The sequence below is a fragment of the Dysidea avara genome, chromosome 4 (assembly GCF_963678975.1).
Source record: "Dysidea avara chromosome 4, odDysAvar1.4, whole genome shotgun sequence".
Lineage (NCBI taxonomy): Eukaryota > Metazoa > Porifera > Demospongiae > Dictyoceratida > Dysideidae > Dysidea > Dysidea avara.
In genome coordinates, this window is record NC_089275.1 from 36,212,930 (window position 1) to 36,230,991 (window position 18,062).

The 18,062-nt window shown below is 38.4% G+C and overlaps 2 protein-coding genes across 2 annotated transcripts in view; one reads left to right on the forward strand and one right to left on the reverse strand.

The window, feature by feature from the left end:
• Window positions 1-1,448, reverse strand: LOC136254846 (3-oxoacyl-[acyl-carrier-protein] synthase, mitochondrial-like). The gene has a single exon (XM_066047608.1). It carries the CDS (start codon window positions 1,324-1,326, stop codon window positions 25-27), a length of 1,302 nt encoding a protein of 433 aa, XP_065903680.1. The 5' UTR covers window positions 1,327-1,448; the 3' UTR covers window positions 1-24.
• The window catches only part of LOC136254844 (ubiquitin carboxyl-terminal hydrolase 19-like), a 27,862-nt gene continuing 11,147 nt past the window's right edge, over window positions 1,348-18,062 (forward strand). Inside the window, exons 1-19 of the mRNA XM_066047605.1 lie at window positions 1,348-1,491; window positions 1,926-2,063; window positions 2,459-2,601; window positions 2,791-3,633; window positions 4,078-4,184; window positions 4,234-4,305; window positions 4,520-5,022; window positions 6,094-6,227; window positions 6,949-7,041; window positions 7,169-7,234; window positions 8,701-8,811; window positions 9,073-9,183; window positions 9,880-9,963; window positions 10,234-10,328; window positions 11,290-11,350; window positions 11,432-11,541; window positions 11,651-11,803; window positions 12,656-12,969; window positions 13,046-13,146. Coding sequence (XP_065903677.1) covers window positions 1,422-1,491; window positions 1,926-2,063; window positions 2,459-2,601; window positions 2,791-3,633; window positions 4,078-4,184; window positions 4,234-4,305; window positions 4,520-5,022; window positions 6,094-6,227; window positions 6,949-7,041; window positions 7,169-7,234; window positions 8,701-8,811; window positions 9,073-9,183; window positions 9,880-9,963; window positions 10,234-10,328; window positions 11,290-11,350; window positions 11,432-11,541; window positions 11,651-11,803; window positions 12,656-12,969; window positions 13,046-13,146 — 3,309 coding nt within the window. The 5' untranslated portion in view covers window positions 1,348-1,421. The remainder of the gene's footprint in view (window positions 1,492-1,925; window positions 2,064-2,458; window positions 2,602-2,790; window positions 3,634-4,077; window positions 4,185-4,233; window positions 4,306-4,519; window positions 5,023-6,093; window positions 6,228-6,948; window positions 7,042-7,168; window positions 7,235-8,700; window positions 8,812-9,072; window positions 9,184-9,879; window positions 9,964-10,233; window positions 10,329-11,289; window positions 11,351-11,431; window positions 11,542-11,650; window positions 11,804-12,655; window positions 12,970-13,045; window positions 13,147-18,062) is intronic.

Consider the following 18,062-nt stretch of genomic DNA (forward strand, 5'->3'; position numbering starts at 1 on the left):
ATAGGTAATTATTTTAAAATACATTCAAATACTTGTAATTTGGCTAATACACAAAGAAGCGTTAGTTCCTCCAAATCCATATGAATTAGTTAGAGCAATTCTGTTGGTACAATTATCCCACTGTTTTGAAACTTGTGGTACATAATCCAAATCCATTTCAGTTTCAGTTGACTCAACATTCAAAGTTGGAGGCATCACACCGTATTTCACAGCTAGTACAGTAAACGCTGCTTCTAGGGAACCAGCAGCTCCCAGCAAATGTCCAGTAGCTCCTTTAGTAGATGACACACTTAGCACAGAACTGTGTGAACCAAATAGTTTCTTAACAGCTGCACTTTCCACTCTGTCTCCAAGTGGAGTTGAAGTGGCATGAGCGTTGATATAGCTAACTTTATCTGGTTCCAGTTTAGCATCATCTAGAGCAGCCTTCATACAAGCAATGGCGCCTCTACCACTGTCCTCAGGTGCTGTTAAATGGTGGGCATCCCCTGATAAACCATAGCCTAATATTTCACAATAGATTTCAGCCTTTCTTTCCAAAGCATGGTCAAAGCTTTCTAGTAACAATACTGCAGCTCCTTCACCCATTATAAACCCGTCTCTTTTGATATCAAAAGGTCTTGATGCTTTCTGTGGTTCATCATTGAATTTCGTACTCAGAGCCTTCGCCTTACAGAAGCCTGCTAGTCCTAGCGGAGTTACAGATGCCTCAGTCCCACCGCACACCATAGCATCCACATCACCACGTTGTATCAGCCTATATGAGTCACCAATAGCATGGAGTCCTGTGGTACATGCTGTACTAGGAGATAAGTTAGGTCCTTCTAAACCATATCTTATACTGACATGTCCAGCGGCCATGTTAGGTAGAATTCTAGGTATAAAATATGGACTGATTTTCTTGTACAATCCTGTGTTAAGCATGGTACCAGTTTGAACAATTTCTTCCAGGTCAACCATACCTGTACCAATACACACACCAGTTCTATGTCTTGATGAATGACTTGCCGAAATAGTGTCCAAAAAATTAGAACATTCTAAAACCTCTTTGGCAGCTGCTAATGCATACACACAATTCAAAGACATGGTACGCCTCTCAGATGTTGAAACAATGTCAGATTCATTGAGTTCCCCAGTTCCAGTTCCTTTAGGAACGATTCCTACCACTTTACAAGGAATAGAGTCATACCTCTCAGAGTCTGGGAGATCATTTGTGCTAACAATTCCACTGCCAGATTGGAGGAGCTTATTCCACACGTGCTGGACTCCAACTCCAAGAGGAGAGCAAATTCCGATTCCAGTCACAACCACTCTATTCACCGCCATAACTCAATGCCACAAGCACTTACAGAGATTCAATGCCACAATCGAAAGTTTATAGATTGCAGGTATGAGAGGTCAAGCTGTTCGTGTTACGCCTAATGCGCATCACAAAACACAAGCCTGATAACGCTGACAACGAGTACCTGCCCGTAACCAAACGGATTAAAGGTAAGAAGCAAGTAGAATAATTGAGTAGAGTGATTTTGAAAATCAAGTCACGCACGTGACTTATTATAAGAGGGCTCCATGAGTACTAATTTTCGTGTTTTTAGATATCAAATGATGTGTGTTCATTCACTACAGCATGTATTAGTGTAACAGCGCCGTGATGACACGATAATGTTGAGTGGGCTGTGGTTTTGTCCCAGGGAATTTCCGGGGGGGAACTTCCCCTAATTACATCAGGATTGCTCGCCCTCATTTATATGAAGTCTTGACTACAATGACGTTTTGAATTTTCTGCGTGTCGTGTTGTAGCACTTCAAAGCATTGCTACAACTTGCTCTTTGGTTTGTAGCGCTTACTTTGCTTTGCTAAGTAAGTGTGCTCTCTGTCTCTCTGTGTGTGTGAAATATGGTGTCACCTGCACTCGTTATACACAGAGATGTCAGTGCTATTTGAAGACATCAATTGGTATCAGGATCCCAACTATGTCACTGGATCAGTGAAGATCTTGGACAAGAGCTTGAAGAACTACACTGCTGAGTTTGCTAATGACAGCTTCCGTGTCTTAGTAGATGGTAGGTACTTGTACATAATTATGTGTGGAACTGCATATGTGTAGTAACAATATTTAAACTGTTGACTATGTTTTTGTTCACCCAGTTGTGAAATGCTAACTCGCTAAGACACAGTTTATCAGGGATTGCACACCATATCTATACACCCATGTGTAGGAATGCATCTTACATATCTATTTACCAAAATTTTCTGACCTTCAATGGTGCCCATGTGTATTAGGCAAATCACCTTGTTTATGTATACTGTATGTGTAAGTAACCTATGTACCTTCACCCCCGATCATTTGTAAAATAACCCACCATCGGTTATGGGATGGTTTGCTATAGGCACACGAGTATACATAATACATCAAGCATTTATACATATTGTACTAGTTAAGCCAGTTTTACTATAGGTGGTGTATTTTGGGAATGCACATTGGAGGATAAGGTCATTCCAAAGTTGTGTAAAGTGAAGGCTGGCTCTGTAAGAATTGAGGTGAAACTAAGGAAGCAAAACCCCATTAGTTGGATGCTGCAAGGGACCAATGACAGCAAGGTATATACCTAACTCTTCCCTGTTATATTGTTGCTTTCTGCAATACTTGTGTACGTACATTGTGACTTTGTTAAGTGTGTATATCCTAATGTACGGTGTGTGTGTGTTACGTCAAGAGTTCTTGATATTTGTACGCTACTAATATTAAACACTCTTGCCATGTATGTACAATGCATATATATATGTTAGGTATACAATCCTGTCAAAAGAGTGAATCAGTCAAATTCTGCTAATGTTGAGGAGCCAGAAACAACAGTTGAATCTCCAATGCCAGAAGTCAACCCACAAGTGCTGGCTGTTAGTGATGAGCCCAGATTGCAAGACTCCATTCCAGATACTCAGCCTGCGAACTCCTTACCTGACACTTTTGCAACTGAAACCATGATTACTCCTGATCCCATACCTGATGCTAAAGACTCTAAATTGGTTTCAGAAAATGTCACCACTGACTCCTCCAAAGCAATACCAGATTCTCAAGCTGCAGAAGTTGATCCACAAAATGTACCAGTTTCCCACACAACTGATCCTCAGACTGCAGAGCAGGTGCATTCTGAAACTGCAGAATCCATACCAGGTTCCCTGACTACAGACCTGACATCAAATACTCACTCAGCTGATCCAATGGATTTTCAAACCACAGAACCAGTGCCAGATACCGATACTACAAGCTCCATACCAGATTGCCCATCCACAAACTCAATACTAGATTCTCAGTCTGCAAATTCAGTAAACTTGCAAAACACAGAAGTGGTACCTGACTCCCAAACTACGAACTCTACACTATCTACAGACGCAATACCAAGTACTAGTGATGTCACCACACCGGAAGGTAAAGTGATTCCTTCATCACAGACTACCCCTCGTAGTGATGGCCCCAGGAGAGCTGCTAGTAGCTCCAGTGTTGCTGGGGCTGATCCTATAGCTAGCTCAGGTGATCTTGCTATTGATAGTGATGATGTTATTGTTATGCCTGAGGATGTTGAGGATGATGTGTTGGAGATAGCTCACCTGAATCATGACTGGCTGGATAAGGTACCATGTGTATAGTATAGTGTGTATTATATATGTATGTGTGTATTTCCATTCAATATGTATACACAACGCACACCCTCCTTTTTTCCTTCAGAGTACACTGTTTGAGCAAATTACAGGCACATGCGTGCGCACACTCTACACCTACACATGCACACACACACAACAGGCACATGCGTGCGCACACTCTACACCTACACATGCACACACACACAACAGGCACATGCGTGCGCACACTCTACACCTACACATGCACACACACACACACACACACACACACACACACACACACACACACACACACACACACACACACACACACACACACACACACACACACACACACGTGCTCACACATATGTACCTGGTGTGTATTTGCTGTGCACGTGTACACACATCTACATCATGCCTCAATAATTAAATTTTCATGTGCTTTTGCTTCAGATCCCAAGCCCTGTTGTTATGGTGACCATTCAAATCCGTTCTTTTGATGCTGACTCACTACGTGTAAAATTTTCTGAAGATTCATTTCAAGTTATTTTCAAAACAAGGTGATTTGTGATAATAATATTATGTTGTCCGTAGACTTTACGTACGTAGGGCTGAAATGTTTCTCAAGATGATCCCTGGAGCCACAGAGGACACTTTCCTTTGCTGGAAGCCCAAAGTATTGTAAGTAGTTAATGCATATACACATATAAATCAGTATGTATGATAATTATTGCTAGATCGAGAATAGCTGGTTAGCTAACCAACTATGCACAACACGTAATTAATTGCAGGTTTTTTGTGTAAAATTATTGTGTGTACCTAGAACCTCTAGTTCTACAGCATCCTGGTGTATGTATTCAGTATTTGTGTTAATAGATGTGATTGTTTGTTTTAGTGGTAAGATAATTCCTAAGGAATCCAAGCACTGGCTACAGAAGCCCACGTTACATATACAGATGAAGAAAGCTGTTCCTGATCAGCGATGGAAAACTCTTGAGGCTCCAGCATCTGCAAAGAAAGTCTCAAGCAGTGCTGCTGTTGTAAAGAAGAAAGTTGCCAATAAACAAACATCTGCTACTAAAGAAAATGCTACCACGAAGAGAGATACCCAGGCTACCAGAAGTTCTGAAATTAAATCAGTGTTGAAAGGGTCTCAAAGTGTGAACAGAAATACAATACAGCAAGAAAAGCCACAAAGCAATGACTTGTCTACTACTGTGTCATCATCTAGTAGTGTACTTGTAGATAGTGTGCCATCTCCTGCTAAACCAGTAGCACCGGTTATCAAGATAGTGGAAACCAGTCAAACTGGTTTGGTGAACCTAGGTAATACCTGTTACATGAACAGCATCATACAGAGTCTTAGCAACACCAGAGAACTGAGGGATTACCTGCTCAGTAAGTGTTGTGTCAACTTGTGTGACTGTGTATTTAGTTGAATGTGCAGTGAGGCTCACTTGTAGCAACTTCCTCTTTAATACAGGTTGTAAGACCACCTTGTACTGTAGATACCAAACATACAGTATATACGTACACTGTAGCTGCTAGTAATAACTACAATTTTTTTGTGTGCTCTCTACACTTGAGATTTCACTGTACACACCTGTTCGTGTGTGTACATGAGTAGAGTCATTTTACCTGTTAGATTACTGTATAACGGGAATGATTTATGGAAGAAAACTTTCACGAATGATCTACTATTTCCTGATTCACAAGAAAACGTTCATGATTTATTCCATAAAGTAATTTAATAATAGGACGCGCGCCTATAATGGATTAATCATGGATAGGGAACACTCGACTATATGGCTTGACTCTGACATGTTACATACTACGCGTACTAGTATAGCCATGCATGATTGCTGCTGTTGCTGCTGGAGAAGTAGGCATTCACGATAATGAGCGCGGACGATAGGTACGCCTAGCCTTGGGGGCAGCACTAAAACCGACGTCATTCTGGCACAGTGAATTGCTGGACTGCAATTATGTTTGCCCATATCTCTGATTTTTTTCACTGTCACTGAAATTCACATAATTATCTGTTTGAATGGTCTTGCTCCTCACTGGCTATACTGTCATGCATATATAGGCGAGTGGCTACCCATTTATGCACTCGTTATATGAACACTGCATCAACTGATCCATTAAAAACAGTTTTTTAATTGTAGGAATAAGTTTGCAAGAAAACATTTGCGAATGTATCTAAAATCGTGAAATTCGTGAGTGTTTTCTTCCGCAAATCGTTCCCGTTATACAGTATTAATTTAGTGAAGGATTAATTACTATATTATAATTTGATGTTCAAATTTTTGGCAACTTAGCAAAGTATTCAATACATATACTGTTCATGCATGCGCTTGCGTATACAAACTACATACAAGGATTCTCTACTATGTTTTACTGGGTACAGCAGTACAGCTATATATGTGTGTCCCTAGGTATAGTCTTGATGTTTGTATATCCACACAGATGGTTATTTTATGAAAGAGCTTAACACCACTAATCCACTGGGCTACAAAGGAAAACTAGTGGAATCCTTTGCCAGTTTGTTGAAGAGATTGTGGAATGGACAAAACCGGAAACTGTCACCCCACAGCATCCTAGTATGTGAATATTTGTTGTGTGTGTATTGAAGTATATATGTGTGTATACGTACAGTATTGTGGATGTTTTCATTAGGGTTCTACCGATAATCAGATCAGTATCAAATCGGAGCCAATGTTGGGAATTTTCGTATCGATCGGTATCAGTTATTTAGGTATTCCGATACTGATTAATAGCCACTTGTGCCAATCATCATAACTGTCATCATAACTATCATCATAAAGCTATGCTAGCAAAACTTGGCTTACAACAGGCTGGAAATAGTGTTGAGCATTATTCTAGCATAAAATGTGCAGGAATTGCATTGATAAACATTGAACAACTGTTACTTACAGTACTATGTTTGCATGACAAAGATCAGAATACTCTAATAGAACAGTCATTGCACAATAAATATTCTAATAGAGCAGTCACATGTAGGTCACACATAACTTTACTTGAGAGGTGTGTGAATTGTATGGCAATTATTGATATTGGTACTTGTATCGGTAAAGATTTACTGCTAGGTATCGGTATTGGTATTTTCTGTATTGGTGGAACCCTAGTTTTCATGATGTATGTAACTACATTTAGTATTTTTGTAATTGGTTTTTATTGAGTGTGCTGTACATTACATTTACACCAATTCTGGTCATACTATTACTGTACAGATACACACATACTGTACATTGGTTTAGCTTCTATATATATAAATTGTTCTCTTTCTGTACACCCTGATAGAGTCTGATGGCATCCAAGTACAATCAGTTCACAGAACGCAGTCAACATGATGCCCATGAGTTTATGTCTTTCTTGCTGGATGGGCTACATGAGGTACATGCATGTACGTTTTGTTACTGTGCGTAGATGAATCTCATCTTAATGGTACATAGTTAACAGTAGGTGTATGGATACATACAGAACTGTATGCATGTACTTATATTTTATATTTTCTGTATAGGATATGAACCGTGTGGTAAGCAAACCATCCACTGATGCAGTTGAACAGAACAACAGACCAGACCAGGTAACTATATTGGACTATATGAATCTACAATACGTACTGTACCTACACACTAGATATATACTGTATGTGCAAAATGTTCAATTCTCTTATTGAACATTTTATATGTACAGTGTGCAACCTTGGTTATGTTAACACCTCGATTATCAGAGCACTAAATGTATGTACCTGTTTAGCTAGAGTATTACCTGCTACAGTGGATCCTCACTAATCCGAACTCCAGTAATCTGAACACTCACCATTCCGAACAGTACAAATGACTGTTCTATTAGAGTATTTTGCAAACAAGTATATGTTCTAGTAATTGAACTATATAGGTTCTGTATATAATGAATGGTTTCACTAATCCAAGCAAATTCACTAACCTGAACAGACTTTTGTCAACTTTAGAACAGAGCTGTTTGGATTAACTGTATTGTTTGTTCTATTGGAGTGTTTGTATGGTCATTAGAGCAATTAAACAAAGCCCTGAATAAAATATTTGTGACCGTCTCAGCAAAAACCCGACTTGTTCGCACAATTAAAAAAATTTTTTAATTCACTCAGCAATATCTGCAGTATTCAAGGAATGGACCACCAAAGTTTCAGCCTTCTGTGGTGTGTAGTTTTGGAATTATAGCGCTAGACAGTAGGAAGAGCAAGATAACCGATTTGTACAGCGACTATACTGAAAATAAACTACAGGCGCTTACATTTGCAGCCACAACTTCTGTTTGGATTAGTCTACAATGTTGTAATTTGGCTTAAAACGTTCACCATGGATCAGCACATCAGCCAGATATAGTGTTAGCCCTGTAGATACTTGCGCATATGGATATGAAGGCGGTTTGGTAGAAGAAATGATGACGATTTTGTTTACGTTTACCACATCGTAAACAAATGCACGTGACACGCATACCGTTGGAACTAGAGAAACGAAACAAAGATTTTCAAACTCTCCATGAACAGGTGAATAAGATAATATATAGTTTTAATCGATGTGAGTCTTCCTTCTTCAAGTACTGGCCCGATAAAAACTTGCATAGTTTTTTTTTGTAGCATGCGTAATTTTACGAATTATTTTACTATTTCGATTTTCTCAATACTTGTGTGAACAAGTCAGGTTTTTGCTGAGACGGTCACATTTATCCAGGCTAATCTGTTGCTGGAGTACTCTTGCAACTCTAGGAACAAGAAATCTGAGTACATATGTATATTATATGTACAGGATACCAGTACATATCACAAAAATGTTCATGGTGGATATTGTTCTCCTCATCCTCTACAAAGATAACTATGTATATCCCATATAGCCTGTACATGTAGTAGAAAGTACACCTAGTATCCATGCACATGTACATTAATATGTATAAATATAAATGTTTTTACATGTGCACAATATTATACTAGTACTTTATTGACCCTTCACTTGTATGCATGAGCCACCGAGTGCTTGCTTCCTGTTACAAACTGTTGTAATTTCATTCTAGGAAGTGGCACAAGAAGCTTGGGAAGTGTATTGTAAGAGAAATGACTCATTTGTGGTGGACACTTTTCAGGGACAATTCAAGTCCACTCTGTACTGTACAGTATGTAAGACTGTAAGTATTGTGTATATACATACGTATGTACAGTACACGTGTACATGCATACATGATGTATTGGGTACAATGAAATGCTACACATCACACTGTTACAGTTATACAAGTGTGTATTTACAGATTGTGAACTTGACGTAAACACATATGTGTGTATGCATGTATGATTTCTTATATTCTGGTACTTACATTCTTAGTTTACCATATTATTTGAGTCTGATGTATTGCTGGTTGTTACAATTGCTTGCTGCTCTGCTGTTCCAGATGTCAGTGACTTTTGATCCATTGAGTTGTTTGGCAGTTCCACTGCCAAAGAAGATGAAAGTGCTGCCAGTGATTTTAGTGAGAAGAGATTCTGATATCCCCCCAGTTAAGGTTGGTTGGTACAGATGTGTTTAGTCCCGGGGGGAATTATATTTCCTCATTCTATTTCAAAATACTTGTATTGTTCCCACAATGTGCTTGTTATTCTCAACTCATGCTCAACTATTGCAATCATAATGTTTAGCAAGAGTGACTGCTCTATTAGAGTATATCGGTCTCAACATATGAAATTGTATATTATGTCAATTATGCTCTAAAAGTGGTTAATCCACGATTATGAATTATGAACACACTTCCCAGACTCCTACACGTGTGTACTCTCCATACACAAACTGTGTGTGTTTATGAAATGCATGCACTGTACTACATACTTTTCGATGGGTATACATACATGTATAGTTGACCTTTGGTTACCTGAACACTCTTGTCCCCAGAGTTTTTTTGACAAAAAAAGTTAGTTGTTGAGCTTAATTGTTCTAATAGAACATACCATGTACTACTCTAATAGAACGCACTCTGGTGACAAAACAGTCTAATTTAGCAATCATTTTGTTCTATTGGATAATCAAGATATTCATATAACAGACATTCACATGTATATGCAAGCCTGAACCAAAATGGCTCATCTTAAAATACGGTTAGGAAGCTGTTTTTTATATGAAGTACATGTAGTATCAAGACTGGTTGTATTTGTTTTTGTGTATACACTGTACAAGCCTGGAATACTGTTTGTCTGTTTTAACATAGTACATGCTAAAGCTACCGGATGATTCAACAGTGGAGTTACTTAAAGGCTATGTCGGGAAGAAAGCCGGGATATTAATAACAAAGGTACTGTACAGTTAACTGGTGACTGTTTGATGTAATAAGCTCATCTCTCTAGTTGTGAAATTTCCCAAAATTAATGTGTTTTTTTTTGTGTACTAACTGACCTAATTACATGTAATTTAGTGAGCTGCTTCAAATTTGACCTAAAGGCAACTAGTGCTGTAATAAACAGGTTTTAGTTGTACGTATTGTGTATGATGTGGTAAGCACATGTATATTGTTGTTTCATATTTGTATGTACAGGGATTTACACAATTGTGCTGTTTTTGTTAGTTGCGTGTGTTTGAAGCTTACAAGGGAAAGTTTCAGATTATTATCAAGAGCTCTATGTCTGTTAAGAGTATTTCTGATACTGATGTGATCATTGTGTAAGTATGCATGTGTGTGTGTGTGTGTATAAGTGCATGCATGTATGTATATGTACATGTATGTGATATAGTTCGGCATGTACATATATGCATTCAGTGTACTAATTTTCCTACATATACATGGCTCGCCGTGTCCTCGAATGTTTGGTTCATGGAAACACCCTTGGTGTTTACAGGAACTTTCTATACTAACTCACTGTTTGTACTGCATTGCCTAAAACACTTAGACACTTGTAATTGGTGTCTTTGAGGCTTTAAAAACCATCGGCGACATCAAATTATTACCTTAGTATTTTTTGATGTCACCTCAGGTTGTTAAATCCTTGAAGACATGATGTTAGGTTAAAAGCATGAGCTATAGTACTTGTGAAATGTCATTAATATGCTATACATCCTGTACTCAGTGCTTTTCTGAAGTATTTGATTGTGGGTTTTGCTGGTTTTAATGATACCATTTCTAGCCATTAAGAATGCCTAAGTGCAGTAAGTTATTTAGCTTAAATACAGTAAGAGTTTGATACTGACCTTAAACGTCCGAGCTATCTTGTCACATGGTTGAAATGTGATATGTAGAAAAACATTCCCAACATCATGAAAACAACTGCTAAAATGACTTTTAGTTGCTGAACTGCACTATACTAAGATTTTCTTCAAGAGAACATCGAGACTAATGCATTAGAATCCATGCTTAACTCAAACCCACAATGTAAAATCTAATGTTGTACTGCCTCAGAATCAAAGGAATTGTAGTCAGGGCTGTATCATGATATCAATCTGTAGTATGTGAAATATAACCCTGTGGTTTCCTTTAATAAAAAAGTGATATTATCGCAGTATATAGCTGTACATGCACTGTATTGTGATGTTTTGGAGTGATGCATCGCGCATCGATACTTTAAAATCTTGCATCTATTCCTACAGTATGTACAGAGTATGATATAACTTGTTTGATGTTTCACAGTTCTGAAGTGTTGTCTGAGAAGGAGGCTGGTGAAGCAGTGATTGAGATTAGTGTTCTACAAGTATGTACGTGTGTGAATCAGTTTTGATATATACATGTAGTCATATACAGTATGTACGTACATCCCTTATCCATTATACAGAGATTGGCTCTACCATTCCACCCAACAAAGTGTGCTAACTGCGGTAAAGATGGAGATGTTAGCAGCTTGAAAAGATGTACCAAATGTTTCTCTGTTGCTTACTGCAACAGGTGTGGAGTACTTATTGTTTGTCAAGCTATGCTCCATGTGTACTGCATATTGGTGATAGTGCGCATACTTTACAATGTATAGGCGATTATTTTCCTCTTATGTGTACAGGGATTGTCAGATGGATCACTGGAAGGCAAGACACAGTGCAGTGTGTAAGACTTACAATCAGCAGCCAACTGTCGGGATACCATTTATTGTCAGTCTCCCTAAGAGCCAATTTACGTATAACAATCTGTGTAAAAGTGCTGAGAAGTTAGCCAGGTATGTGCAATATTTAAATACGTTTAATAGTATGCAGTTATCTATGTATGTACATGTACGTAAGTACGTACGTATGCAAGTTCTAAAAATCGTATACTGTATACGTACTCATTACCATCATACATACGTACATTACACGTACATGCATGGTGGCGGATCCCCGGGGGGGAACATGCCCCCCCATTGCATTCCTTTCAAAAATAATTGCATACAAGATTGAGATACTCTAATAAAGCAGTCACAGTGTTCATGAGGCAGTGTAGCTTAACTATGAAGCTATAAATAAGGATACGAATAAGGATCTTTATATACTTTATAGTATATACATTTGGTAAAGGGCGGCTATTATTGCTGTGACTTTTTTTTTTTTTTTTGCTCTTCAACTTTTCAGCAAAGTGCATCCCCCCCTTTCCAAACTCTGGATCCGCCCCTGATGCATGCATACATACATACAGTGGTCCCTCTGTTATCCAGCAATCCATTAACCGAGCATTCTGTTCTCTGAACTTACTGTTCTATTAGAGTGTTTTTCTATGGTGTGCATTCTATTAGAGTAATTGTATATAGCGCTCTATATATAAATGAATGGGGGGATTCATTTATCATATTTCAAAAAAATTTACTTAAAAACAGCTGACAGTTTTCAATTTTTTTGCAATACTTGTACAAATAATGGATTAGTGTAAATCGATATCAGCTATCTATGGTACGTATGTGCAGATACACTGGATATCAGCTAGCACAACTGAAAATCCTTATCAGTACCGATATGTCAATATACTCTACATATGCTGGGTGATAGAAACAGAGTTTTATGTACATACAATACAAATGATTCATGTATCATTGTAGACTCTCAGTAAATGTGGAAATAGCAATAGTTGGTACTCCACCACAACCTGATGACACCTTGGTATCTACCGGTACATCCAATACTGACAACACCATCAACAGCAATGGTTCTACTGAGCTACTAGGATCAAGTGTTGATAATGCTGAAGAAGGTGGAGCAATGTCAACCTCTACCAGTAAAGCATCTTCTCTAGACCCTAGTACCTCATTACCAAATCATGTTGAGGAAGTGCCAGATGTTGAAAAGCCTAAATTCTTCTTCACTCCAGTAAATAGATTTGGTGTCACAGTAGGCAACCAATTGGAAGACAAAGGTATGTACATACAAAGTTGTATACATATAAACATGTACACATACTTTCAACAAGTTATACACTGAGTCTTCTTTAGGTGATGGTCTAGTGGACCTGAAAGGTATCGAATATCTTGCTCTGGACTGGAGAAATAATCCTAAGCAAAAAGGACATGTTGAAGTGACAGAGAAGGGAAAGGTATGTATGTATGCACTCTTATATTGGTGCATACGTGAGGAATAATCTTGACATCAAAATTGTGTTGAATAAATTACAGATTCCATAATAAGTAGTGACTAGTTTTATTGTTAAATGTACTCTTGTGATCCAGAATACCTACGTACCTGTATTATGTAGATTTAGGGAGTGGTTCTTTGTCCTTTGGGATTGTGCAGAGCGCAAGTAAAGGTGGTACAATGGCTGGCTTAATATAAGCGTGCAGTCTTTATGTACATATTGTTGGTCCAACACCATAGATCTAGTGTGGTCTAGACATATGGGATCTTCATACATCCCATTAATTAATTATCAATGATAAATTAATTATCAATGGGATAATTTCCACTGATAATGATATATGCTTGGGCAGACAAATGTAGCTGTGAGAATACTGTAGACTCTATGATGAGAATGTCTTCATTTGCAGTACCATCAGAAATGCAAGTTACGTACTACAATAATTGACTGTGACTATTGAAACTACTTGAGAGTTGTAGTGTTTTTATACTGTTGTGTATTTCCTAATAAGGACACACTATATTATAGTGAGTAATTATATCCTTTAGAATGTGGTGATCACAAGTAGCTATTTACAAGGAATGACACCTGAAGTATATGCTAAGACAAAAACTATATACTAGTGTAAACATGGTTGTGAGTTTCAATCTTACCACCGCATAGAAGCCATATACTTGTGTAGTGTAATGCATTAGTTACTGTTATTGTCCAGGACTGGGGCAATGGTTCAGAGCCTTTTTATCCCTTTTAAACTGTGTGTAGTCATGGATAGTGGCCAGTCACACTATATACGTATAATACTATGTGCAAGTGTACAGTGTACAGGTTTTATATGCCAAATTTGTACGCGAAGGAACTGAGATATTTAAAATGATCCTGTTGTCATACATACAGTGTAAGTTGCTTGAGGGAATATATTGAATATAGTTATACAGGCACAATGTAGGGTCTATGGAATTTATAAACTCGAAGGCCTGCACTGTTCATGAGGGTGCTACTAAGGGCCGGAGGGTTTATAGATTCCATACATTCCACATTGAGCCCGTATAACTGTTTTAGACTCTATCTTATATTACACTTCCATGGTTCCTTCTGCTGTAGCATCAGTAAAAGTGGCTGGATCTTTCGTGATAATACTAACGCCATGGCAACCATGCATGCTCACATGACACAATTTAGTACCCCATTACATCACTGCATGTTAGGAATACGTACTCATTGGATAAACCTAGATGTTATAGTATGCCTGAAGGCATGGAGTATATTTGAAAGCAAGGTGGAGTATATGTACCTGCCAAAAACAGCCTAAATTTATAGTTAGACATTGAAACATAGGGTTCTACGGAATTTATAAACCTGAAAGGTCCTGTGTTGTGGTGCCTGAGCAAAGCGATGGCGCTACTACAGAGCCTGAGGGTTCTGTAGAACCCTGTGTTTCAATGTCTAACTTATTTAGACCACAGCTCGTTGTACCTTCACTGCTGCTTGTTGTACCTTGTGACACAAGAAATGTAGCATTCATTAGTAGAAAAGCCCAATACACCTCCCTGCACTTGCTATCCAGTTAAACGTCCATGCTTATAGGTGCGTAATAGCCGTGTTTTGTATCGCCCAGAGATAGGGATCTATTGAGACATAAACAAGGGATCTATAGGATTTAGATACCTGTAAGTAGCCAATGAAATTTGAGTATTTCATCTTGTTATGGTCTAAAGGTAAATTATCAGAGCTTAAACCATTTGTGGTTGTGAATGAATTGAAAAGCAACTATGGAGTTATTTATTATCTAATCAAAAACAGCCAAGCTGTAAAAAAAGGTGCGGCCCCCAAAAAGGCCATGGTGAAAAAAGATGTGAAATCCAAGGTGGCAGCCAAGAAAATGGCTGTGATGGTAGGTTAATGGTTACATTTTAATAACAACAATTCAGGTGAATTTGGTGCCAAGACCAAGCGGCACAAAATTCACCTGAATTGTCGTTATTAAAATGTAACCATTAACCTACCATCACAGCCATTTTCTTGGCCGCCACCTTGGATTTCACATCTTTTTTCACCATGGCCTTTTTGGGGGCCGCACCTTTTTTTACAGCTTGGCTGTTTTTGATTAGATATCACTTCTTTTTGTATTTGTATACTGCAAAGCCGGCCTATGGCTGGCTTTGGGGCTTTTTTAACCGATGTGTTTTTTTCTTTACTACAGGAAGAAGAAAAGAACTTAAAGAAGAATTTTAGTACTTCAATTATTTTTGATTTTATTAGTAATTATACAAATTATATACATATATTTATTACATGCCCATTATGCCCCACAGGATATTTTTTTGCAGCTGATCTCTCTACTGGGTGACTTGAAATGTAGCTGAACTATATACAGGATGGTTTCTTTGTAGCTGAACTCTCTACAAGGTAACCTCTTCTAGCTGGTCTCTCTACAGGGTATTTTGTTTCTAGCTGAACTCTCTACAGGTGATTTGTTTGCAGCTAAACTCTCTACATGGTGGTGTCTTTGTAGCCGAACTCTCTACATGATGGTTTCTTTGTAGCTGAACTCTCTATAAGGTGACTTCGTCTAGCTGAACTCTCTACAGGGTGATTTTTTTGTAGCTGAACTCTCTGCAGGGTGATTTTTTTGCAGCTGAACTGTCTATATGATGGTTTCTTTGTAGCTGAACTCTCTACAAGATGACTTCGTCCAGCTGATCTCTCTACGGGGTGATTTGTTTCTAGCTGAACTCTCTACAGGTGATTTGTTTGCAGCTAAACTCTCTACATGGCGGTTTCTTTGTAGCTGAACTCCCTACATGATGGTTTCTTTGTAGCTGAACTCTCTACAAGGTAACTTCTTCTCTACAGGGTGATTTGTTGTAGTTGAATTCTCTACAAGGTGCTTTGTATGAGGCTGAACTCTCTACATGGCGGTTTCTTTGTAGCTGAACACTCTACAAGGTGACTTCTTCTAGCTGATCTTTCTACAGGGTGAATTGTTGTAGCTGAACTATCTACAAGGTAACTTCTTCTAGCTGATCTCTATACAGGGTGATTTGTTTGTAGTTGAATTCTGTACAGGTGGTTTCTTTGTAGCTGAACTCTGTACATGATGGTTTCTTTGTAGCTGAACTCTTTACAAGGTGACTTCTTCTAGCTGATCTTTCTACTGGGTGATTGTTTGCAGCTGAACTCTCTACATGGTGGTTTCTTTGTTGCTGAACTCTCTACAAGGTGAATTCTTCTACCTGATCTCTCTACAGGGTAATTTGTTTGTAACTGAACTATGTACAAGTGCATTTTTGTGGGTGATCTCACTGCAGGTTGATTTGTTTGTAGCTGAACTCACTAAAGGGTGATTTTGCTTGTAGCTGAACTCCTTGCATTGTATCTAGTTTCTAGCTGATCTCTCTACAGGGTGATTTGTTTGTAGCTGATCTCTCTACAAGTTGATTTGTGTGTAGCTGATCTCTCTACAAGTTGAATTGTGTGTAGCTGATCTCTCTGCAGGTTGATTTGTTTGTAGCCGATCTCTCTATAGGGTAATTTGTTTGTAGCTGAACTGTCTATAAGGTGATTTGTTTGTAGTTGATCTCTCTGCAGGTTGATTTGTTTTAGCTGAACTCTCTACAGGCTGATTTGTTTGTAGCCGATCTCTCTACAGGGTAATTTGTTTGTAGCTGAACTCTCTACAAGTTGATTTGTGTGTAGCTGATCTCTCTGCAAGTTGATTTGTTTGTAGCCGATCTCTCTACAGGGCAATTTGTTTGTAGCTGATCTCTCTACAGGGTGATTTTTTTGTAGCTGACCTCTCTTCAGGGTGATTTGTTTCTAGCTGATCTCTTTACAGGGTGATTTTTTGTAGCTGACCTCTCTTCAGGGTGATTTGTTTCTAGCTGATTGCTCTACAGGTTGATTTGTTTGTAGATGAACTCTCTACAGGGTAATTTGCTTGTAGCTGAACTCCTTACTTTGTGTCTAGTTTGTAGCTGATCTCTCTACAGGGTGATCTGTTTGTAGCTGATCTCTATACAAGTTGATATGTGTGTAGCTGTTCTCTCTGCAGGGTGATTTGTTTTAGTAGTCAATCTCTCTACAAGGTAATTTGTTTGTAGCTGAACTATCTATAAGGTGATTTGTATGTAGCTGATCTCTCTGCAGATTGATTTGTTTTAGCTGAACTCTCTACAGGGTGATTTGTTTCTAGCTTATCTCTCTACAGGTTGATTTGTTTGTTGCTGATCGCTCTAAAGGTTGATTTGTTTGTAGCTGAACTCTCTGCGAAGTGTTTTGTTTGTAGTTGATTTCTCTACAAGGTGACTTTTTGTAGCTGACCTCTCTTCAGGGTGATTTGTTTCTAGCTGATATCTCTACAGGGTGATTTTTTGTAGCTGACCTCTCTTCAGGGTGATTTGTTTCTAGCTGATTGCTCTACAGGTTGGTTTGTTTGTAGCTGAACTCTCTACAGGGTGATTTGCTTGTAGCTGAACTCCTTACATTGTGTCTAGTTTCTAGCTGATCTCTCTACAGGGTGATTTGTTTGTAGCTGATCTCTCTACAAGTTGAATTGTGTGTAGCTGATCTCTCTGCAGGTTGATTTGTTTGTAGCCGATCTCTCTACAAGGTAATTTGTTTGTAGCTGAACTGTCTATAAGTTGATTTGTTTGTAGTTGATCTCTCTGCAGGTTGATTTGTTTTAGCTGAACTCTCTACACGGTGATTCGTTTGTAGCTGAACTCCTTACATTGTGTGTAGTTTCTAGCTGATCTCCCTACAGGGTGATTTGTTTGTAGCTGATCTCTATACAAGTTGATTTGTGTGTAGCTGATCTCTCTGCAGGTTGATTTATTTGTAGCCGATCTCTCTACAGGTAATCTGTTTGTAGCTGAACT

Bases quoted from the DNA above. Each gene is read 5' to 3' on its own strand.
- LOC136254846 (XM_066047608.1), bottom strand. From the start codon at position 1,326: ATGGCGGTGAATAGAGTGGTTGTGACTGGAATCGGAATTTGCTCTCCT.